This window comes from Drosophila grimshawi, unplaced genomic scaffold (assembly GCF_018153295.1).
Source record: "Drosophila grimshawi isolate 15287-2541.00 unplaced genomic scaffold, ASM1815329v1 contig_848, whole genome shotgun sequence".
Lineage (NCBI taxonomy): Eukaryota > Metazoa > Arthropoda > Insecta > Diptera > Drosophilidae > Drosophila > Drosophila grimshawi.
This window is the reverse complement of record NW_025063692.1, coordinates 12,466,887-12,492,351: the sequence shown is the minus strand read 5'-3', so window position 1 is coordinate 12,492,351 and position 25,465 is coordinate 12,466,887. Positions and strand designations below refer to the sequence as shown.

Sequence of the window (25,465 nt, the reverse complement as noted above, 5' to 3'; positions counted from 1 at the left end):
ATTTCGATGACTTTCCATACACAACTGGACAAAAAATCAAATATTCCATAGTTAAATTCTCCTAAATTGATTATGCTATAGATACGATCTGAATTGCACTGCTGCCTCAAGTCAACTATTTATATCAATTTCCATATCCATATCTATATCTATATCTATATCTATCTCTAAATCAACTATTTATTTTGGCAATGGCTTGCTTGACAAAAACCTGTAAATAAATCATTTACTATTTGGAGCAATAACAATCGCTCCAAAAAGTTAAGGCGATTTTTTTTATAGATGTTCAATAGTATGTCAAGATTAAATAAACGAATTTTACAGCTATCGGTAATCGATTTGTCTCGATATTTGCAAATTGCGAATTGTTATCGATAAATGAAAATAAAAAAACCGATTCCAAATTTCATGCCTTGTCTCTCTTATTGACATTGGATCGGAGAGGCTGGCTTCTGCCGGCAAATTGATTCAATTCGATTGCAAAAATCAATTCGAACAAAAACATCGCAATCGATTTAAATCAATCTGGGTGGATAGATACATGAAATAAGGATGCGTTTCGAACGAAAGCATTGAGAGACTCGCAATACATACAGAGAACAAATTTAAAATCGGTATCGCTATCAGCATTTTTAGAAAAAGGAAGTTTTTACCCATGGTACATGTTGTGAGTGCCACGACTAACCATTTGCGACATTGACAATGTCAACTTAAGTAATGTTTATTGTGAATGTAGAGAATCGAATAATCCACAAACAATGTTGAACTTCGCTTGTTGACCACAATCATATTAACGGGCATCACATACATACATGTGTATGTATTTCCAAAATACATGTGGGCGTAACGTGTGTGTGTGTGTATGAATGTGTGTGTGAATGCCTTTGTGTGTTTGTGCTGGACAACACCAATGCAATTGGTATTGCGGTAAATCAATTCTAATATACAACTCTCATTCTCATTCTCATTCTCATTTGACATTGACAATCACATTCAACACATTATCATTCTCTTGCCTAACTGTGTATGTGTGTATACACACACATATGTGTGTGTTTTGGTCAATGTTTGGGCATGCCCGTTGACTGCATTGCATCCAGATTGCACAGTGCAATTAGGCATTTCGTGCCACATGTCAAAGTGTTGCCCTTGCTTTCAACCAGGTTCCGCCTTTAGCGGTTTTTTAAAGGCAACTCCCTCTCTCTCTCTCTCTCTCTCTCGCGCGCTCTTTGTTTGTGGTCAGCCAGACGGTTAACTATAGTTTAGTTCATTCAATCAATTTGGGGTTTGGTCAGTGGGTCAGTTGGCTAAACAGCAAAGCATTTAGACGCGCATGAGCTATCAGAACAAGTATGAATGCTCTAGTTGAGAGAAAGACGGCTCGACTAGGAGATACCCAGAAGCCAAGCCTTTATAAGACTGATATATGTTTAATATATCGTTTTTATTGCAATTGGAAATCGATTTATATCGATATACGATATGCGAAACCGGGGGAGCTGTCGTTAATATATATTTAATTATTTATATTCGATATCAGTCAACACAGCAACTGTAGTCTGTTCGTTAAATACTTTTCCACAATAGATCAGAATACCCAGATCAAAGTACCCAATAATTAATGAATTCAGGGTATATGAACACATTGTTGGAACATGTCTGCTAGACGCCAGGACACGCTAGGCCACAAAAACCTAATGTATGCTATATATGCCAGCACACGCCAACAATAACTGTTATAATAACTGACCACTCGTCACTCGTCGCACAATGGAAGGGAGAGAAAGTAAGAGCGAAAGAGAGAGAGAGAGAGAGAGAGAGAGAGAGTACTGTGACGAACGCCCACTGGACACCATAGTGGTCACCATAAGCCAAAAGACTAAAAACCAACAATAACAGACAGCCAAAAAATGCCAACCAGTCTACAGCCAGCCAAGCCAGCCCAGCCAGCATTTGCCAGCAATATGCTCCACAACAACACTGCTCGGCAGTTATTCGATTTTTTTTATACATTTTTCTATTTTTTGTATACCCTTCCAGTTGGAGTATTATGGCATTTTCTTCGCATATTTATATACTTGATACAGTCAAATAATAATGATTCAAGCATTGATTTCAGTATGGAATGCAAAATCTTAAGTCAATCGAACTACAATCTACCATCGGAAATCAAGAAGACGACAAACTTAATAAAAAGTTCTTTAGTCGAAATAAAAAGCTGACTCAAACAAATTTTTCCACTCTGTTCATTTTTGAATCGAAAGATAAATAAATATATATTCTGTAGATTGTATAACAGCAACAAATTTCAACATTGGAGCTGCAACATTGTAGTTAAAATTGAAATCACATTAAGGGTATTTCATCTTCCGCATCTCAATTTGTTAATGTTGATATTTTTGTATTTTATTTTTATTATTATTTTTTTTTTTTAGTTTGACATTTGACCAGTTGGTTGCACAGCTACTCACACCCAGGGATCGACAGTGGTGCCTTTGACACTGACCGACCAAATGGCGACGGTCAGCAATTGTCCTAGTCCTGAAGTTTATCACAGTGTGTGTGTGTCTGCGTGTGAATGTGTGTGTGACTGTGCACTTAGTACAGTACAGTGTACTGTGTTCAGGGAGCAGAGTTCGATTGTCTGATTATACTTTCAGTGTCTCACACTTTTGCTGGGGATTGAGTGCTGCTAGGAATAGGGTGTTAGAAGGTGGCACGCCTACTAGTTTTGTGTGCTACTCGTGCTTGTACTCATAACTCATACTCGTACTCGTACTCGTACTCGTACTCGTAGTCGTTCCCGTATTCGTATTCATACTCGTCTTTGGGCTGTCAATCAATGCCTTTCAGTGTCTTACTATTAAAAAAGCATAAACAATTGTTAATAATTAGATGACATACTATTCGAAAAGTGTGAAATTCGTAGGACGTAGGGCGTGTCTTTTGCCCATATCTCTACCACAATATCTGTCCACATTTTGTGCCACATTTATTATTGCCGACTTCTTAGCATTAAAAATGCATTAAAACTTCTCAAAGACAATAATCTTTAGTTAACCTCATGAAACGATTTGTTTGCACTGACAGATTGACTGACTGATTTCCACCAACTAGTTTAAGCGTTGTGTCCTGAATTTTTGAAAATCGCCATACTTTCTGCGATTATATTTATTTTAGATTATGTTTAATTTTCAGGGTTTTTTTTTTTTAAAGCATTCTAACTTTCGCTTTATTATTAATAAACATTAGTATTTTAAAATTTTACATACACAAATCAGATCGCATAGTTTATAAATTCGATAAATTAGATAGTTTATAAATTTAATACGATTTTAGCAATTTGAACCGGAAACCTTAAGTTAGACTTAAACTCGAACTTGACACTCGAGAGATCAAATTTTATTATTATTTTCAGCACTTTAGAAAGGATTATTTCCAAATATCAAACTTTACAAACCTCACTTTAATACACTCGACCAGTCAGTGTAGTTAATTTATTAAAAATGGCAAACGAAGCTTGTTGCAAGTACTATATAAGTATGCTTCTATTGTCACTATAAATGACACAAATCACAGTTGAGACTGCGATTTTCAATTCTGTTTAGTTTAATTAAGTTACAAATGTACAGCTTAAACTAACTTTCACAAATGTAGTAATAATAAGGCACAAGTACGACTGAAAAGTGATCCCAAGAGCAAATTTAGAACACGACGACGTTGTTAAAGCATCGAAAATAGACTGCTGCCAAATGCTTCGACACATTCTAATTTAGATTATATTCTTAAAGCAGTCGACAATAATTCGAATACCACTTGGGACATTATCTAGTTAAGTACTGCTGCTGCGCTTCCGTCTAAACTCAGTATCCGGAGAACTCCTATCGCGGAATATATAATATACATTATTCAGAATTATTTGATAAACAATCGTAACTCTTGGTTAGCCATGAAACTTGAAATATATACCGATCTGTCAACGCAAAAGCTGGGAAATCGATAAGCCCGCATATCCTCCACATTTTAAAGACACCAAGATTCGTTAGTAGATTGTTGGCGATATTCTTCAAAGATCGGCATACGCCCCGCCCACCTACGCCGCCGAATTGGGTAATTTTTATGGCCACGCCTACACGTGGACCCATAATCAGCGAGGTCGATATTTTGGAAAGTGTAAGTCAATAAAACCGCATATCTCCCACAAATTTAAAGATAGAGTCACCAAACTTGGAAGGTGTTTTGCTGCTGACCTCGTTTGACGATCGGCATATACACTTTTGGACCACGCCCACCCCACCTGCCAAAACCCGTACACCTGATGATGTACATCGATAAGGCCAAACATCTTCCTGAGTCACAAAATTTGAAAGGTATATCTAAAAATCTAAAAAATAAAATCCCATATCTACCGCAAAATAAGAGCTATAGTTAACAAACTTGGAAGGTAAATTATAGATATTTCCCGCAATTTAAGAGCTACATTTACGAAACCTGGAAGAAATATTATTAGGAATCGTTTCTAATCATTTCTACATTGGCTACACGCACCCAGTTCTGTGGCATTTGTTAACAGATGGTTTGACTTATTGGTATCAGAGTATTTCGTAGTCGGTTACGCCCGACTGCAATGTTTTCGCTCGTTTTTCTTATGTTTACTGAGTAATCTGCATACAAAATGTATATTAACTATGAAGACTGCGTTCTGTAATTTGTTTGACTTGTCGAGAGTCACTGTGGGAGTGTGTTTATTGTTTAGTTGGCTGCAGAATGAATGAGAAGTTGTTTCTCTAGGCTATCTGCTGAATGCGTTATCTTTGTTTTGGCCCCAGAAAGAAACCGCTAACAAAGATTGCAAACTGTGAAAAGAGTCTAATTACGCTTACGGAACTAATAATACATATGTTTGTACCACATATATGTATCTATGCATGTGTGTATGTATGTACTATTTGTACATTCCATAATGATTGTGACATCTTATATACAATATATATATATATATATCGGAGTACGTATATTCAGTTATAACAATCGACTGCGAAACTTTTTCGCGTTTTAGTTACGCGAACCGGAGGCAAATGCATTTCTGGTCAAATTGGTGCTCAGATCACACCAGATCAGTCAAGACGTTATTGATTCGTGTCAATAAAAAGAAAGAGAAAACAAAACGTTTCGTATTTTAAATGCTCTCCGCTTAGTAAAGACAACGGAAAAGTTGTATAGTTATAAATGAATATTTATTTTAAACTTCATATGTGACAATCATAACTATAAACATCAAGTACCAATAATAATATTTTTTAATTCAATATTTTATTAAATTTTGAGTACTATTTCGTCAAAAATTGTTGCATGAAATTCAAAGAAAGATTCGAAATGACGAAGAAATTAAACGGAATCTAAATTTTCTTTGCTAAAAACAAATTTCCAGCTACTGACTATGGAACAGTTTTAGTTAATGCGGTGGTCGAAAACATTTAATGACTTTTTCAACACCAAACTTCAATATGTGTCCTTAGTCCGTCCTATTCTTGAATTCTGAATATGTATTTGGTCTCACTCGCTGCCCTTTCAAACTTTTTACTTGACTTATTACTAACTACATTTAACCCTTTTTGTTTGATTGGGTTTTTTTCTGGGTTTTCCCCATTCTAGTTATAAATGTTGGGCCATTACAGATTTTATTACGAACAGATGTATTATAACGTTTACTTTATTTTTTCTTTCATTTTAAGTTTCAACTTTAATTTCTCCCTTTTAATTTTATATAATTTAATTTACCACTTTGATTTATAACATTAATTTTAAATTTAATTTAAAAGATTTACTTATTGAAACCTTTTTAGTTTCTGTGTAGTTATCCCCTAGACATATTTAAAAGATACCGGATAAGTAGTTTATAGTATTATTAATAGTGATTTGCAGTTTATAATATTTTCTAGAAGAACACTTTTGATTAGAGGCGTAATTAAATTAAAGCTTTGCTTTTTTGTATCTAACTCTCAGAAACCATGTTATCAAGCTGTTACGAGACAATTTGCGATTATTGAGCCCCGATGCATTGTTGTTATATTATATTATATTAGTAGTGGCTTATTAGCTTCAATAGTCACAGCTAACGAGAAGTTTCACTGCCGATAGAGTGCAGACTAATGACTATACATTACATACATGTACATACATTTATTAATACAAATATAATTATAATCATAATAATCTTATATACATTTTCTGACTACCATTCATAACTAACATGAAGCCATATTGATTTATTTATTATTTAAGGCACGCCGATGTAATCTTCCGCCTTTGCAACCCAGACCAAATCTATTGATATTGAAATATTATTACATATAATTTCGTATGTTTTAAACAGATTGTATATTTATAACGTTCCGGCATCAGTATTCTACAATTTTGTATGTAAAAAGAATTTAAAAAAAAAATACGCTGTCACTTAAAACTCATCATCATCTCGGCTAGCGATGCTAATCATAAATATATAAAATTTATGGAGACGTCTCCTACGGTTCATTGTAAACTTGAAATCAAACAAAAAACTTGAAAATAAATATAATATTTGAAAGTAAATATTCCTTTTCAAAAGGCAATAATACACATTCTATATTCGGTATCGTAATACATAAGTTATATGTTAAGGATATGTTGAAGATAAGTATTCTGGCAACCCCATTATGCATTTTAAGAAAAAACTTACCAAGAGAATAAACCAAAACCAATTTTGGGCATAAATAACATTGCTGTTCTACTTAAAACAACACCAATCAATTGGTGCTTTAGAAAATGAAGGAATTAAATAGGTTATGCACGAATTTCATGCAACTGAATCCATAATTCATAAATAACAATTAATTAAATGGTAAATCTGTTGCCTTAACTAAGAAACAAACAAAAACGCGGTATTCAACAAAAACAGAATATCTAAAATTGTAGTTAGGCATTTAAATTTAGAAGCTGCGTATCTGGCTATCTCAATTGAGATAAGTTTATGTATCTAGATACCTAGAGATACATAGTCCATTCCAGACTCTCTCAAGATAAGTCTGATATTCTTTTCGGTATCGCGAGTTTATCTCAGTTACGGAAAAGATGAGCACAAACAATATCCGTATATCTGCTTGTGTATCTGTGCATATAAATAATTGCTTAACTTTAATTAGCAAAGTCTATGGCAAGCAGTTTTAAATTAAAAAAATATATATTTACATTTATATATATAAATACAACGACAAACAGAAAATTAAACGACATTATTATATTTATAATGTTTATTTTATAATAATTCATTGTTAGATCTCTGATTTTCTCAGCAACAGAGTTCTTTTGAGGCCAGCGAAATTCGTTTTAAATTTTGTCTTGGGGGCAAATGACATCATTTGGAGTCAGGCGGCAACTCGAACATGGCTCTATCTCTGACTCTCTGTATTGGTATCTGTATCTGTATCTGTATCTGTATCTGTATCTGTATCTGTATCTGTATCTGTATCTGAATTGCTATCTGCTTTTGTCAAGATCGCCGGGCGTAAAACAACAAACAAACAAACTAACGAAAAAATGCATATGTTTTGTATATATGCATGAAATCGGTGAGCGATATTCTTAATGTCAATGCCAAGGGGACAAAAATCGGCATCTCAGCTTAATCATGCGAATCAACAATGAGTCATTACCGACATTTCCTACAATGAATCAGTCTTTTCTTATTCTTATCTCCCAAGGGTCAGGTTTAATGCAAATTATCGCTTATCTATATAGCATGCAACATGACTTGCATGACTTGGCACTAAACTCAGACATGGCCACAAATACAATATCGTTTCAGTTTGTTAATTGTTGGCCCATAAAAGATAGGATATACAAACAATTACTTCTTCTTAACTCACTTCTGGCGAAACGACAATAATATTTGTCCAGCTTGCAACATATCATATTCAATGCAGATGAAACAACATCAGCCTTTTCCAGTGAAAAATCTGGAACGTAAACATCGCTACCCAGAAATCACAATAGTAAAATTTCATAGCTCTAGCTTGAAAATCTCAAATGTTTACTACGCTGTCAAAAAGCTCCTATTACAAATGAAAAACCATCGGAATTTACATTTAATATTTAAATTGAAATGTGCGCAGCTGTTATTTTTTTTTAATTTTCTGAAACTATTATTGTGTGACAGATGTTGGTGTGAAATAGAAAAGATTTACTGTACATGTACATATGTATGTATGTATATGTAACTTCAAAGTGCATTTAGCGCCATCTGCTGGCAGCGATCGTGATAATCATGATCATGATGATCTATATACGTAATTATTAAATAGTAAAAGCTTACCTGCCAGCCACAAAAGGCACGGTGAGAAAATCTGTGCGCTGCTTATTGTTTTGTTCTAGCTGAACTTCGCTGAGCTGAGCTTTAAGCGCCGACGCAGACGCAGACGCTATGCTTGTCGACGCCGGCTTCACAGCTTGGCTTTGGCTTTGGCTGGTTGTTATTGTTATTGCGATTGTGATTGTTGTTATTATTGTATTTGCATCTGTTGCATGCGCTTGCTGGGACTTCTAGATGTAATTATTGTTTCTGGTTCGCTCTTATTGCTCAGCAGTTGTCCGGTGGTCCTTGTGCACATATTGTTGTTTGATTATAAGATAATTTGGCAAAACTGTTATTGGTTCGTCAGTTGTAACGTTTTCTCGCGCTAAAGCTGTGGTCGCTAAATATAACAAATTCTAGGCTCACATTTATTGACAAGTGTAAAAAAAAAACACAAATAAAAGCACAGCACAATAAAAATAAGATAAACTCAATACACACAATGACAACCAACAAACATCTTATATTATTATTTGATTTCTTTGGTCTTGTTTCTAGTTACATTTAATCGTTATGAGTGGAACAACATTGCATTCAGATGCCGAAAAAAAATATACAACCGCGCAAGTCAAAACCTCGATTACAACTGAAGCGACGGAATGTCGCCGTCACAGACGCCAACTAGAAAATCCAAGTGGAGAGCGCGCCAAAATCGAAGTGAACAGAGTTGCCATCCATTAAAATACGAGAAATGTTTCGGAATGTTTGTTGTTGTGTTCATTTGGCCGCTGGTATTGTCTGATTGGTTGGCATTGACGTTCGCAGTGCCAGCCAGTGCCTCTCTAGGATTATGTGTCCACTCAGTGTAATCCATTAAATGGTCACATCTACTCGGCATGGCCGTTAGACCTTCAAAAATCTCAAAGTCCTTGACAACTGTTGTTGTTTTTTTTTTGTTAGTTGCACCCATGGGAGCTCTGTCAGATGGCTTGCAGCTCTATGCAAATGGAGGACACAGCAGAAGTTTATACTATTTAAATAAATCGTGAGCTTGCAAATCGTGGACAATTATACTAAAAGTCACTCAGATTGCGTAACGTGAAAAAAAAAAAATAATAAATAAATAAGAAAGAAAAAGGTGTCAGCACCTGTCGTAAGCGCATGCAGCAATTTAACTTGACATTAGCCTGAATTGGAAACACATTGCATGGCAAATTGATATTAATTTATGATCGGTATGCACTTTTTGCTAGCAAGCTGTGGGCGAGAGTTACTCGATTCCACATGCCAGGCAATTTAAATTCGCGCACTTTGAACCTATTCAAGCATTCAGAGATGATAACCGGACAACTAACCGGTTAACCTTGAAACGGTCATCGTCCACTGTCATTATCTAAGCGACTGATATTTGGGAGCGTTTTAAGCTAATTGCAAAACTATAGAGTAAGTATTAAGCACGCCCTGATTAATTGACGACCAAATCGTCGTTAAACGCCAAGCGAAGCAAACAAACAGCGCGCTCACAGGATGTGGCAGACAGACAGACGTACATTTCGTAATTGGCATCGGTTTTCAGGGCCACAAGTATGGCACGCCCTTCAATTAAGACTAAAACAAATATCAGATGAAGCCACAGCGCCACATTAAGGGTGCAGCATTTTCTGAAAATTGCGCCTGCAAATGTTCATTACTGAGATGATTGATGATGACTGATGCAATGTTTAGATCAGACTGTCAAACCGAATCGAATTTTTGTTCCAATTTCGATACTGGTGCGAAAAACAAAAAAGGCCCAATACTTGTTCCAACTTTTTTACGGTATCCGCTTACGCATTCGTACCTTGCTTTTTACGTTACGGTACAAAAGCTTGAAAAAATCATAGCATAAAATAACGGTGCAATTAATATCTGTTCCGCTATTTGCGTTTTAAAAAATGTAACATTTGGGTTCTGATCCCCATTTAATTTCTGAATTTCAATCGGTTAAGATTGAAGTACACATTTTTCTTGATTCAATTAAAATAACGATTAAGAAAAATGTTCTCTCACAATTTACTATTTCGATTTCGATGCTCTTGCCGCACTCAAGTAGTTTGGTGCTGGTTTACCGATAGCCACATTAAAAATATATCGAACTCATTATCTAGAACCGTCGAACAGCTGTTCACAAAATCCACACACGTTAACAGTAAATTAACATTGCAGCTCTTTATTATCGATAAGTTGTTCGTCGATCCTTATTGCACAGTTGGCAGCACTGCCCCTCTAGCACGATAGGCCGATAAGTTGTTGCGGGCAGCACATGTTTGTGATTCAAATTGTGGCAATCACAAATCACACAAAATGGGTGGACATCACAAAAAGAATTTGCGTGCCGAGAAAGCGAAAGTGAAATTGAAAGGCGCCAAGCTGCCCAAAGGTCTCAATGTGACCAAAACGGACTTTAAGGTCCGCAAAATTGAGATACGCGAACAGCTCAAGGAGTATTCGCAGCCAGCCAGCCAGTTTAACGGCAGCCAGCGGCAGCTGAATCTCAAAGAGATTCTCGCCCGCCTCAAGCATCACAATCTCAAGTTTCGCAGCGATGCCCTGCGCAATGTGCGCGACGCTGTCAAGGGCGGCCAGGCCGACCATCTTGTTGGTCATTTGAATGATCTGCTTCAGGGCATTGCCGCCGGCGCATTGGACATGGAACGCGATGTGCGTGTTGAATCATTCAAGACGCTCGATGTGCTGCTCGAAGCACTGCCATCGACGGCAATTGTGCCATTCTTTCACATCATTGCCGCCTATTTGCGCTGTGCAATGACCCACGTGCAGCCGGCCATACAGGAGGATTCGCTCCAGCTGCTCGACGTTCTGCTGCTCCGTGTGCCCGCCCGTCTGCTGGCGGAGCGCAGTGCCAGCACCATAATTGGCAACTTTATCGATATGATATCTCGCACACGGCATGACACGCAGCGCACAAATCGGCTGCTCACAGTTCGCGTGGTGAGTGCCGGATCGGGTCAGTTGACAACGATTAAATGGCGCACCAAGGTCCTGTTGCGACTCCATCAAATCCTTGGCACACTGCTGCAGCAGCAGCAACAGCAGCTGCCGAGGAGCGATGCACGCCAGCCGCCGGCGCGTATCGTTCACTTTGATGCAAAGCGGCCACAATATTACAATGTGCTGCGTCCCCAGTTGGAGGACAAACGGGATCTGTATGCCATTGTGGGTGAGAGTGCGCGCAGAGACGAAAATGAGCAGTTGCGCGGCTATGTGGAGCAGCTGATGCCACTGCTCCATGACAATTGGATCGAGGTGCGACCACAACAGCAGCAGCAAAAAAAACACCAGCAGCAGCAACAGCAGCAGCTCCTCAGTGCGGATGCGGCGGCCAGTCTGCACGTCCTGTTGGATATTGTGGCGCAACTGTGCCAGCTGGTGCAACAGTACGAGACAATGCAACAGGATGCGACACACGAGCTGAGCATGTGGATGCGTTCTAATTATGCCAACAGCTTTGTGCGCGTCTTCCTCAAGGAATGCAACTATCCCTATCAGCAGATACCATCTATCAGCGAGACGTCAACAACCCACACGAAGAAGAAGACCAAGGCCAAGGGCAAAAGGGAGCTGGCAACGGGAGGGGAAATGTGCATTGCCCAGAATTTGACGCTGGTGCAGCTCGTCTGCTATTTCTGGCCGCAGCCGGTTGGCGAGCAGGCGAGTGATGATTACGGCTGCTTGTTACAGTATATGAATCAATGCCTGCACCGCCTGAGCCAATTGTCGGTCGATGAGCAACTGCGTCTGGTGGTCGCATTGCGTGCCCTGCTCCTCGATAATGGTTTGGCGCTGCTGCAGCTGCGCTCCCATCAAATGGGCTCGGTGATGCAGCACTGTATCGAGAAGTATGTGGCCCAGGAGTATACGACACGTGAGGGTGTTGCGACCCGTATGCTGAATCTGTTGTGCCAGCTGGTTCAGCGCAGCGAACTCTATCATGGCTATGGCGGCAAGGAACAGTTTGCCACACTCCTCGACTATCTGCCCCAGCTGCTGCTCAAGCCAAGCGTCGCTGATGTCACCCTGACGGCGATGTCAACACTTTGCCGCCAGCAGAATGTCGTCTTTATGACGGCCCTGGCGGACAGTGTCAACGAGGTGCTCGCCAATGTCGAGCAGCTTCAGGTGACGGGTGACTCGGGCACAGATGAGAGCCGCTTCGAGCATCAGAAGCGCATCCTAAATCTATTCTACTATGCTCGCCGCTGTGGCGATCCGCACAAATTGCAATCAGCATTGCACCTACTGGAGCAGAATACATCCGAGCGAGTTTCCAGCTACTTTAAGTGCATGCTCAGCTACGATTAGGTCTGAATTCACACGATATCCATATACAATATAGAATAACCCCAAACAAGAAAACAAGTAGGAAGCAGTGCTTTAGTCGGATGAGCACGACTATGATATACCCTGAACCCAGTTCTAGTCGTATTACCAAGTTTCCCTTTAAATCTTTTGCACACTCAAATGTAAGCAGGCCAGGAAGCACTCTCATTTCCCATGGTCAACACAGGCATTGGGGATATTTTTTATCCGATCTTGATGAATTTGATTTGGGCAGTTGAAAATATATTAAGAAGATATTAACCTTATGGCGTCCATTATAGTCTTTTTACCCATTTTCAATGGGCTCAGAAGGGTGTAATAATGTACAATAATTATGGAATAAAAACAAAGATAAAATATAGTTCAATTACACAATAAAATAGATTATTAATATACTATAAATTGTTTAGCTTTGGTTTAAGTTAATGTAGGGACGCTGTGTTCCTTCCCGATTCCCCATTTTCGTTGAGAATTCAAAAATAAGGAAGTAAAAATGATTAAATTGTATTTTAATACAAAACACAAAAATCTTAATCGTAAATCGTAAAATAAAGAATAAGGAAAAAAAAGCTAACCAACAATAATGACTGGAAAATATAAATATTTAACCAAAGTATTTCTTTAAATATAAAGCGATATGTAAGTTAACAAAAACTTTTCTTTTTTCTTATATTACCTCGTTTCGGGTTCAAATTGTTAAGATTTTATTGTATTTAGAGTGTTACTTGGACACATATGAAATAACACCCTGGAATTTATACATATTTTTGTTTTAAATTTTAGAAAAATTTACAAGCCGATTTGATTTTTAGAAATATACTTTCTGAATAATAAGGCGAGTTACCCTTGACGGCATTCTAAACTGCAGGTCGACATTTGTTTGCTGATTATATAGCATAACATACTTATGCTAAATATGATTCGACTTCAATTTTGAATTCCTTAGTTATATTTGAAAAGCCTTAGTATTAAGATATGAAACTAAACAAAATTGATAATATTTATATTTATAAAGAGCAACAACCAGCAAATGGTGTATTCATTTCCTGGACTTCTGTTGGTTCTGTTGCTTGGGCTTAAACCGATCCAAGACGGAGCGAACAGGTCTCTCCTTTTTGACCTTGGGCTGCTGACCAGCATCGCCATCGTTCTTGAGCTTGTGATCTGCAATAACGCCCTTCTTCGCTTTGCGCACCTCCGCAATGAAGTCCTACAGTATCAGAATAAAAATTATTATTAGAGATGATTCGGCTTGGGATCGTATTTAAATATGTACGACGATTTACCTTGCGCTGCATATCTTTCACAATTTGCTTATTGCGTGCCGCCTTAGCGGTGCCGCCACGCCCCTTCATTTTGTGACGCGGATTAATGTTGATGCGTGGCGGCTTCAAGTGGAACAGCTGCCGCTTGGCATCGATCTTCTCCTGGAGCGTGGGCGCATCCACACCAGTTATCTCATGCGGATCCAGGGTGATCAGTTCGGGCGGTATCTTTTCCAACAGGGCGTGCACCTCGTGCTCACGTCTCTGCTTTGACGTCTCATAAGGATTATCCTCGAGGGCATCATAATTGGGCTCACCGGCACCGGGCACCAGCAGCGAATGGAAACCATTCGCCGTTGAGACGCCCAGCACATCCTCATAGGGACAGAAGCGCAACCCATGGACAGAGGCATCGCAACGCTGACGCAGATAGGGCAACTTATCCCTTAGGCCAGTGCCGCCGCCCTCCAACACATCTGTATACGTTTCCAGATAGGTTCCCTGCGACAGGGCCAACATGCCCCGTTGCGATACATCCAGCTCGTTGGCGGGCAAACGTAGACGGAATGTGGCCAATGGTGTATCGTTCAGATTTCGTATATCCCACACCTTGACCATGCGATCCAGGCCAGCGGTGACCAGATGCATACCCTTTGGATCCACGGTGAGCGCTGTCATTGCCGTCGAATGGCAGAGGATCGTGGCCAGTGGCTCACGCACTTTGGGTGACCACATGGAGACGACACCCTTGCCGCCACCGATGCACAGTACACCATTGCTGGGATTGTGACGCATATGCCGTATATCACCCAATCCCGTACTGAAATTGCCAACGAGCTCACCAATTGACACATCCAGCCACGATGCATAGCCAGCTGAATTGGCAGCAGCGAGCAAAAAATGATATGGCAAAAAGTCCAAGCGATTGACACGGGTCAGCCGCTTGACGCAATGCAGCTCGGTGCCCTTTTTGTCATAGAAATAGACCCATTCCTTCTGAGCCACTGCATACATGGTGGGCACATGCAGCCACTGGACATCGGCAACGGTCTCCATCACATTGAATTCACAGTGCAGTTTCTTGGTGACCCAATCGAAAGCGGCGACATGACCACGCCGACCGCCCAACAATAAATGCCGTCCGTTCTTTGTATATCGCATCGTGTATGGCCCAAAATCCAGTTTGAGTGCAAAATGCTTTGCGGCCGATTGCAGATCAACATTTGCGGCAATCTCCTCCTGACGATAACCGGCTGTTGTCTCCTCCGCATCGGCCTCCAGCTGACCGGCTGTCTCTTGGAGCAGTAGCTCTGTGCGTGCCGCCTGCTCAGTAGCATACTCCAAATAGATCTCTTTGCGCTGTTGCTGCTCCTTGAAGTGGCGCGTTTTGATGCCGCGCGAATCGACGGCATCGCCACGTGAATATTTGTCCATCAGTTCCTTGGATATCTTTGGCACTTTCGGCTTATCATCTTGGCTGCCTGTTGGCTTCTTTTTGTCAAATTTCTGCTTCTTGTAGTGCGACTGCATCTTGAGGAAGTCGCCTTTGAAATTTTGTTGATTCCGGCGTTTCAGTTTAATGGGATTCGCGATGTCATCTTCGGATTTGCCGGCTGCCACATCAAAGTAACGTGCTGGCGGCTTCTTGCGCCCCTTTGGCGCTGTCTTTGTCATCTCGAATTATATGTTAATCAAGAACAGCCAAAAAAAAAACGCACACTCAATTTCAAAGTGCGCCGCACACAACACAACACAACAGAACACAACGTGCTCGTGCTGTCGATTGCAGCTGTTCAATGCTATCGTTATCGGTCTACCGGAATGGTAATATTTAGTGTGTGAACTGCCAACCTGTTCGAAGTGCATGCACCAAATCGATATCCAAGTAAACTCGATAGATTTTAAATTTAAATTTAATTACAATTTCATTGTTAAGTACATTAAAAAAAATACATTTGTATATATGTAAGATAAAATAAATTTATGTCTCCAATTAATACTAAAAAAAAGTATGCAATGAAAGCGCATCAAAATGCGTCTTGGACGATAAGACGCTTTCAAGACGCTTTCAACTAAATGTAAAAGTGCAGTTAAAAATTATTTTGGTATTTTCGTTGAGCATTCGTTAAACGAATAATATGAATGTTTTGAGATTGAAGCCACATCAGTCTATATAGAATTGTTGTACGAAAAAAACATGCCCAAAAACATGAAAACTAAATCGATAGATTAGAATTAGATTTAAATGTTAATAGACACGTCCATAAGGCAATGTGGTCGGATAGTAGGGCAACGGCATCAAAAACTTGCCACCGAAACGTGGCGCAGATTGCGCCGATTCACTGCTAGATGAAAACATTGATGTACATATTTCGGCACGATGCAACCGACTGCTGCTATTCGATGTGCTGGTGGCGGTGCCAGCCAATCCCAATCCCAATCTCAATCCAGTACAGCGCCCATGCTGGCGACGACGTGTTCGAATCAGCGAAAAGATGGCCACAATCACAGCAATCAGAAAGATCGAACCCAATATGCAGAAAGATATAGCCAACTTCGAGATGGACAGACACAGTGTGCCCTCGCCGGCCAATGGCCGGATATTCGGACCGTAATCATCGACTGAAATAAAAGATATATATATATAAAGCAAGTAGCGATCTTAACAAAATGTTCTCAGCCAATCAAAAGAAAATTTAGTCTTGAGTTTTCATATAGATTCTTAAAAATTTGCTTCAGCCCGCTCTAATGAAATCAGTAAAAAAAAGGCTCAAAAAGCTGGTAAAAATTATTACGAAGACAAGAAAAAAAATGGCTTGTGCAAGTCGTAAAAAAACCGTTAAAGCTTCTGAGAACTTTTAAAGCTTTTGCATGTTCTTTGTTGGTAATTGCCAAAATATATATTCAAATGATGTAAAAGCTTTGCCTGATATGCGCAATATGATTGGTGTCTCGAGAAAAAGGAAATTGAAGTCTTTTTATGAATACAAACAATTGCAATTCAGTGTATGAATCGGAATTAAATCCTAAAATCAAAATTTACTTAAAACCCAATTAGCGAAACACTGATGTCGGGGTATTCCGCAGACAGTTACGCTCGACTGGAACGATCTCACATAATATTTTGAGTTTTTGTATTGTACCAATACGATACGTAGGTATCGCTAATGTACCGTTAAATTTCGAGTATACCGTAAAAAAAAACTGTTAGAAAACTGCACGAACTTTTAAATAGCAGAATCGGAATCGAAACCCAAATTCGTTTCGATTTCGATATATATATATATATGGACATACATACCACTACTCATGTTATAGCGGCGATCGTAGCGCAGACGATCCACTTCGATTTGTGGCGCTGTCACGGCCAGTGAGTTGAACACCTCGATGCGCGCCAGGTGCTGATCGGCGTTCAGCTGCAGTTGCTGCTCGGCGAGGCGACAATTTAGCTGCAAGTTAAAGATTTCGTTAGTTGACACGGCCAGCCATATGCACATACATATGTATATATGTACATACACTCAAGAAATCAAATCGGACTAAAATAATAATCGCTTTGAATATTAGAAAGTTTTTCTTGTTTTTTAAAAATGATTTTCTAAATATAAGAGAACATTTTTCGAAAAATTACAAGGGCTCTAGACCGACAATCCGAAATAAATGGTTTTTTTTTTCTTATTTATTAGAAATATTTTTTATTATAAGGAATTGCATTTCCAAAAAGTAGAAATATAAACAGGGATTTTTTTCTGAAAAGTCGTATTGTACATATAAACTATCTAATTTATCGAATTTATAAAATATCTGAAATGCTTGTCTATATGAAAATCTTAAAATACTAGTGTGTAATAATAAAATAAGTAGCAAGAAAGCTAAGTTTGATATTGTACATTTTTATTAATTTTCGAAAAATATACCTTGAATTTACGAAAGGAAAAACACAGGTTTTTAGATATATACTTTCCGAATAATCAATTGTGTTAGCCTTGGCGCCAATACTATGCGATTTTTTTCTGAGTGTATATAAGTACACACATGTGTAGGAGAAACATATACGTATTTATTTGAGCACATCGCAGCACTTGGGCAATTGTTGCAAGTGCTTTTGGGCTGCAGTTCAGTGCATTTTAGTGCAATAACCACATTAATTAGCGGCGCCTTCCACACACACACACATATATATATTTATACATATATACGCTTCGCTGCACTCATGAAGAAAAAGCAAGCAACACTTTCGTTTTCATTGCAATTAATTAATATACAGCAGAGCTCAAATGTGGCCTGCTACTTGGCCAATTTTGCATAAACATATATGTATATATATATATATATTTATATATGTACATTTAGTGTTACTCACATTGGGGCACTTCCCTTTGCAGAGCTGAACGCCACAGCTGACGTGCAGGCGCTCGCGATCGGGAAATTTGAAGGCGGGAAATGTGGCCATAAACGTTCGCTCGACCAGATCTTCCTCATGCTGTTTCGACCAGCCCTCCTCGGCCGGCTTAAATCTGGTATGCAGCGCCGGCATCACCTGGGAAACGGATAAAATAACATCATAATAATAATATTACAAGTTTTGTTAGCTTTATTTTCAAGTAATAACACAAATATACATACACATTACATGTATATAATATGTGAGAGACAGAGGGAGAGAGAGAGGGAGATGCAGAAAGCGAGGGCTGTTAACACTGTCAGCTGCAGTTCAAGGGCACTTAACATAGTGTGCAAATGTAAATGTAAATACAATTCAATCAATTAACATTACGCTATTTACATTATGCAGCACTGGGCGCGAAATTTAAATGAATGGTTTGTTGCTGCTGCTGCCAAAAATTCTATTTGTATATTTGTATGTATGTATGTATATGTGGATGACACCTACACTGGAATAAAATATATATTCGAACTCCATAAAAATTGTTAGAAATGGTATAAGGGTTTTGTACAAAAATTTGTAACAGGCTGAAGAAAGCATCTCTCACCCAATGATTTATATGTATTCCTCATCTGGATCAACAGTTCACCTGCTCGTCTGTATAAGCACGCGGATCTCAAAGACTCGCAACAAGAGGGTTTGTTGTGAAGTGGGTAGTGCTTTAAATTAAACGACTACTAGTCTATTAAGTGAATATATACCCACTTGTCGAGTCGATATATAGTCATGTCCATTTGTCTGCTTCAAAAGTCTTTCTTATTAATGCATATTTTACAAATTAATGTGAGACATCAGGAAGATATCCGAAACAAATTGACTATATATATTAATGATAAGATGATCCTAGAATGTTGTCCAAAAAAACATGATCAACATGATCTGCCAGAGTATCTAGGCTTTGGCGTTCTTTCATTATGTTTTAGATAATTTGCCGAAATTGAAAGTGGCATCTAAGGAAACATTAGAAACGAGCGGCTAGTTTGGGGTAATTGTCCGCGAAGTGAACCAGTTTTTTGTTCTTTTTGACCCCTTGTTTTTATTTGTATGTTTTTCTTACCCCTGTGAGTTTATTTTTATACATACGTGCTAGAAATATCAGCTCTTTTTATGACTGGTTATACAATTTTTGGTTAATTGTTGCTGGCTGACGACATCACACAACACACCATTAACAGTGGCAGTGGCAGTGACAATGACAGTGACAGTGGCACCCCACACACTCTTCACAAACAAACACACACACACACGTGCATTATTTGGCCACTTCCGTTACAAGCAGAGCAGAGCAACGGTAACAAAAGTCATCAGCCAAGTTCACGGACAACAACAACAACAACTCTTAGTTAAGACATATGCATGTGTGTGTGTATTATTAAATGTATGAAATTTCAGAGCCATGTGATTTACGTCTTGCCATTGTTGTTGAATGCAACTTGTGCTCTTGCCAGCATACATGCATAAATAAAATATGTCTGTATGCATGTAGGTATCACATATGGCAGATGTTGATTTGATGTCGCTACCTGGTTTCAATTAACATGGCCCTTCAGCACGTGTTTTGCAGCGTGCCTCGTGAGAAACTTGAAACAATTACAACAAATGAATGTAAGCAAACAAATTTGCTGCGGAAGTTCAAATGAGTTCAAATATCGTACACATTTTACTACAGGAGACATCACTCATTATTTATATATTAATTATTAATTGTTGTATTTTACACCATCTCTCTGCCTCTGTCTCTGTCACTCTCTCTCTCTCTCTTTTTATTTGCCTGTTCTCATCTTAAGTGGGAATTTATGAGTGTTTTCTAGCACAGTTGCATTAACAGAAATAACAGACAAACAGATACAATTCTATGTATTTATGTGGGTCATATTCTGATTAGAAATTGTTACGCAGCAGCAGCAGCAGCAGTAGCAGCAGAATTTTTCACTTTTCAGCACTGAACGCTCGCTGACCTAGAAGCTTTTTTGAGTCAAATAAATAATCCAAGTTGGCGATGGGCGCGTGCATAAATTATTTGCAAGCAACAATAAAACTAAACGCAAAAGAAACTGAAATGTGCTGAAACGGAAGGCAATGGCAGCACCACAAAGGGGACGCAGGGTGAGGGGTGGAGAGGGGGTGGCTGGAGCTGATGGGTTGACGAACAATAAAACAAACATAAAATGCAAATGTTTTGTTGTCTTTGCGCCGGTGTCCGTTAAAATAAAAATAAAAATTAAGCCGTGAGATTTTTCTTGCTAGCGTACCCCACAATGGCCAATAGCAAACAACAACAGCAACAACAACAACAGAAGCAACTGAAGATTTGTTTGACCCATTTTCTTGCATGACATGTGCACAAAGCTGCGACGGAGATGGCAACGACTAAATGCAAATGATTTTTTTTTTTTTTTTAGCTTGGCATTGCCATTGCCGGTGTTGCTAGTCTTGTTTTTGTTGATGTTGTTGCTGTGGTTGCTGCTGGAACCATGTCAAAATGTTAAACGCTAAATATGTCTATGTATTTCACTGTTGGCTAATTGTTGTGACCTCCTAATTTACTCAAGAAGAACTGAAGAACTGTTGGTGGGCAGTCGCAGGAGCAGTTGCTTTTAATGGCTGCTAAGCTGCTTGGCTGGGCAGCGCCAGCAAACACCGACAACAAAACGCAAGCGCAAACGTAAACTGTTCTAACGATGCGCGCGTAATTACGTCTAACAGTTTTGAGTTTTGACTCACTGACGCCGCTGTTATTGCTGACGTCAATTCTGAGTGTTGTAATAACCGTTATAATTAATGATGCGTTAGCGCTTTAGGCATTGCACAACACCAATTACAACAAGAACAGGTGCAGGACTAGCGTTGCCAACTTCTTTAGAAATATTGCACATGCGAGTGAGCGAGACGCAAGCTGTGCTCAGTTTGGCATGCTTTTACTTTCACAGCAGCTTTAATAAAAATGAAAGTCTGATGGCAAACAAAAAAAAAAACAAAAAACAAAGATTCATCGATAAATACCATAAAATTATGATTAATTATTGATATGGTGGGTATATGGTGGATGCCTTAACGGTAAACGATCGCTGACAAGTTATGCAAAATTGATGGAACTTGACTAATTGACTCACCTGCTCGTCAATGGGACAGCCGCGAGCGTCGAGCAGCTGCTGCGTCGACTCGCCCAAGCCATCGAGTGCCGCACAGTCGACGACGCGCACACCAATCGTTCCAGGCACAATGGCGCGCACCGTTAATGTGGTCGCCACGCCCACCTCCACAGATCCAGAGCCATTGGGGCCACCCAATTCCAGCCAAATGCGAACACGCGGCGTATCCATCCTTTGACCCGACCCAGATGCCGTTCCAGATGCGGATGCCGATGCGGATGCGGATGCTGAGGCAACGACAGCCAAGGCTCGCATTCGTGCATTCCTGCAGGAGATTTACGAGTAGCTTTAGCATTTCTTTCACTTCTCGCAATATTCTTCTCTTTTTTTTGTGGATCTAATGAAGTTTTCTGTTTCTAAAGTGTATATAATTTTCAATTGAACTGAAAACAAATTGCATTTGCAACAGTTTCTTGTTAATCTAATGGAGTTTTCTGTTTCTAGAGTGTATGTTTAATATCTTCAATTAAAAAATGAAAATAAATATGTATAGACCTCAATTAGGAGCTTTTTGGTTTCTAGAGTGTATAATCTTCAATTTAACTGAATAGTGGTTTAAGTATTTGTGTCACTTTCAACTGTTTCTTGTTGGTCTAATGGATAATAATAATAATAACTAGATAAGTCTGATAACGTACCGATCTCGTCCATTTAGGGGTAGTGGCATTCCCATCGCCTTGGCGGGCAGTTGACAGCGCACCGTGCGCAAAATATCGGTGCTCTGGCGCAGTTTCTGTTCCATCTGGAGCATGATGCGAACGGTGTATTCCATGCCGCCATCTGGTAGCGGCTCGGCGCGGACACCGCAGCCCGAGGTGGGCACACGCAGCGCGATCTGTGCGTCATCATCAGCGTGTCCACGTGCCCGACACTCCAGCGGAAAGTCTTTGGCATAGAGTAATCCCCGGAATGTGCGACTCAATGTTAACTGCATGTCGAGCAGGTCACGCGTGCAATTCACCTGTAATCTCTCGATTTGCATCGTACTCTCGCCGCCAGCAGCAGCAGATGATGATGATGATGATGATGATGGTGATGATGATGATGATGGTGTACCCAATGCAGCCGATGCAGATGCGACTGTTACTAGGAATACGCCCAGGCCGAATGCCGTTCTGGTTGCCCAACCAGCATGACACACAAATTGCGGCAGCAACAGTTGTCGATGCATCTGCAAGAACATGTTTCCGATTTTCCAATTTCCCGTTTCCCTAGCAACACTGGCAAACTGGCAACCGCAAAATGATGCCACTTGGTCGCGTTGCCGTTTGCCAACACCTGCTGCGCTATCTTTGTTGCAGTTGTTGTTGCACTTGTTGTTGCTGTTGCAGTTGCTGTTGTTTGGGGTTTGGTATGCTTCGAGTTGGCTTCGGCTTGCTCTTAATTGGTTTGGTCTTGAGAATCTGGTCCCGTCTTCTTTTCCCACCTCCACCTCCTCCTCCTCTTCTTCTACTCCTTCTTTTTCTTCGTTGTCTATGACACTGTCTAAGCCTAAGCAAACTGAAATGAAAATTGTATAGATTTATGCATTAGAGCGGAGTGAAACTAGGATATATTTTCTTTTTATTCTTCAATTGATCTTTCTATTGAAATTCAATACTCTGCGCAAGTTCTAAGCCCAAAAGCAAAACAAGGATACAAGGGAACAAGTTCAACAAGGGACAACGCTCTTGATTAAAATCGTTAAAAGCCCAAGAAGGAAAATTCACTTTTGACCACAAATCTCAGCTTATGTTTTTTTTCAACAAAAATCAGTCTAATAATTCCGTTTTGATACAACCTAATCCTTTTCGAATTCACTTTATACAAGTTTCTTAATTTATATACAATATAAGTATATACAACATATAAATATATATATAAACAAATTTGTTCACTCCATCCTAATGTACAAACATGTGGGATAAAGATGCACAGCAAATTAAGGCCAATTTTCCGCTGGTCACCGCTGAACACCGATCACTTGTCACTGATCACTGATCACTGATCACTGATTACCGATCACCGTGTGGCAGATGAGAAAAGCCCACTGGCCACTGGGCCACGCGCGTACTGTCGAAATGACCAAATAAATAAATAATTGAATGAATGAAAAGAAAAGAAAAGCGGGTCAAGTTTGCATTTGTCCGATTTGTCAAATCAAATAAGCCAAAGATATTGCAGCAAAAGTAAATACGTTAAAGGCAAATAAAACCAAAACTAAAACTTAAATCAACACCAACATAATGCGTTTGCATCTTTGCGCAATCCTATTTGATTTAGTTGTTGCCGCTTCTCTGTTTGTTTGTTTATTTTTGTTTATTGCTGCTGTTGTTGTTGTCGTTGTTGTTGTCGTTGTCGTTGTGCGATCGCCTCCCAGTTGAAGATGGGCCACATTAAGTTGCTGTTTGCTGCTGCTGATTTTGTTGTTATTATTATTGTAATCAGCACAATTAGGCATCAAACTTTGAAAGTAAAAACCTTTCAGTAAAAGGCTTGCACAATGTCAAAGCCAATCAGTTGTCAAACACATTCGTTTTACCTTGACCAAAAAAAATATAAATAAAATGATAACAATAATAAAATAAATAACGAAGAAAACAAAGAAACACTCTGAATATCCTTTTGTTAACTTGGCTACTTATTACACTTTGCCATTGCTTTAAATTTTAAACATTTGTTTATTTTTGCTAGCACTTTTTACACTTTTATATACATTTTGTTGTTGGCACTATCAAAATATAGGGAAAAATGCTTACACAATCTCGCATCAATTACAAAATTTTCTATTAACGTTGCAAAAAAGCACACAACAAAATAAAACCGCAAATTTGAAATATTTAACTAACGGTTGTTAAGCATGCGCGCGCTTCACACGATGCAATGAAAAGCGAACAGCTAAACGTAAACGTAAATAAAACACACAAGGCAATACAGCGAAAAAAAAAAAAAAAAAATAGTAACGTATCCACGGGCGGCAGTTAAACTCAAGCATAAGCGCACGCTAGCAAGTGTGCGAATCAAGTAAGCCGCCGCAAGCGACAGCGAAATGCAGTGTGTGGAATTGTGGAGGCCAAGAAGTTGGCTAACCGCTAGCCCAAGACGAACTTGATAAAGCCAACAGAAAGAAGAAGACCGACCGACCGAACGAACGAACGAGCGAACGGTTGTGGCTCTATGCATGTGCTGTGATTTGGGCGCCAAATCAAATTTCTAGATTGTGCTGCCAACTTGCTGTTTTTAATTTCGATAACTTTTAACAACACATTATATGTACAAGATTTATAAATAGTTATTTGTATTTGAATTTGAATACTATTTAATATATATAATTTGTATTTTAATATTTTTACCTAAAAATATAATTTAAAATTGGGAAGACTGATGACAACTGCGATCCGATAACAGCATTTCGTCATACGATAATCACGAAACCCAATCGACCGTCCTCCAATGTCTATCGGCAGATGTGACACCAGCATACCAGTTTTTAGAGTTGTACTTTTTTTGCTCATTCCAAAAAAACAGTTCAGTCGTTCCATTATTGGTGAATCGCTCATTTAGTTCGGTCGTTCATTTAAGGGCGATTTCGTTTGTTTAGCTTGCTTATGTTCGATTTTAGGTCGCTCACGTTCCATTATCGTTATTTTATGTTAATTTTGCTGGTTTTTGTCTGATTATCGTTCGATACATTTTTTTAAACGGTAAAATACCCTTTTCAACTAAAATACATATATCAAACTAAATTATATTATTTGAATTATATGTATTTTTTTTTATTATTATTATAATGCTGAGTGGCTTGCCTTGGAGCTTGACTCAAAAAACAAAGTGAACAGAAATGTGATGCACAGAATAGAAAATGGAAAAGACAAGAATCGAACTCAAGGAACTAAGCGAGCTACAATCGAGC

The 25,465-nt window shown here is 39.0% G+C and overlaps 4 protein-coding genes across 6 annotated transcripts in view; 1 reads left to right on the top strand and 3 right to left on the bottom strand.

Moving 5' to 3' along the window:
- The window catches only part of LOC6565790 (phospholipid-transporting ATPase ID), a 38,255-nt gene extending 29,475 nt beyond the window's left edge, over positions 1-8,780 (bottom strand). For 2 of the 3 annotated variants that reach the window (XM_032739024.2, XM_032739026.2), the window contains exon 1: positions 8,351-8,780. The gene's annotated coding sequence lies outside the window, so the exon portion shown is untranslated. The remainder of the gene's footprint in view (positions 1-8,350) is intronic. The other variant, XM_032739025.2, reaches the window with a different exon arrangement.
- A 1,824-nt stretch (positions 8,781-10,604) lies between these two features.
- LOC6565789 (testis-expressed protein 10 homolog) lies at positions 10,605-13,357 on the top strand. The gene has a single exon (XM_001992613.2). The coding sequence runs from the start codon at positions 10,673-10,675 to the stop codon at positions 12,689-12,691; it is 2,019 nt and encodes a 672-aa protein (XP_001992649.1). The 5' UTR covers positions 10,605-10,672; the 3' UTR covers positions 12,692-13,357.
- A 283-nt stretch (positions 13,358-13,640) lies between these two features.
- On the bottom strand, positions 13,641-15,765 carry LOC6565788 (probable U3 small nucleolar RNA-associated protein 7). The gene is made up of 2 exons (XM_001992612.2): positions 13,996-15,765; positions 13,641-13,919 (listed from the first exon to the last, which is right to left on the bottom strand). The coding sequence occupies exons 1-2, from the start codon at positions 15,646-15,648 to the stop codon at positions 13,749-13,751; spliced, it is 1,824 nt and encodes a 607-aa protein (XP_001992648.1). The 5' UTR covers positions 15,649-15,765; the 3' UTR covers positions 13,641-13,748.
- Positions 15,766-15,939: 174 nt separating this feature from the next.
- Positions 15,940-24,713, bottom strand: LOC6565787. Its single transcript, XM_043216235.1, has 6 exons — positions 24,402-24,713; positions 22,212-23,073; positions 21,535-21,838; positions 18,338-18,514; positions 17,276-17,423; positions 15,940-16,596 (listed from the first exon to the last, which is right to left on the bottom strand). The coding sequence occupies exons 1-6, from the start codon at positions 24,412-24,414 to the stop codon at positions 16,223-16,225; spliced, it is 1,878 nt and encodes a 625-aa protein (XP_043072170.1). The 5' UTR covers positions 24,415-24,713; the 3' UTR covers positions 15,940-16,222.
- Positions 24,714-25,465: the final 752 nt, after the last annotated feature.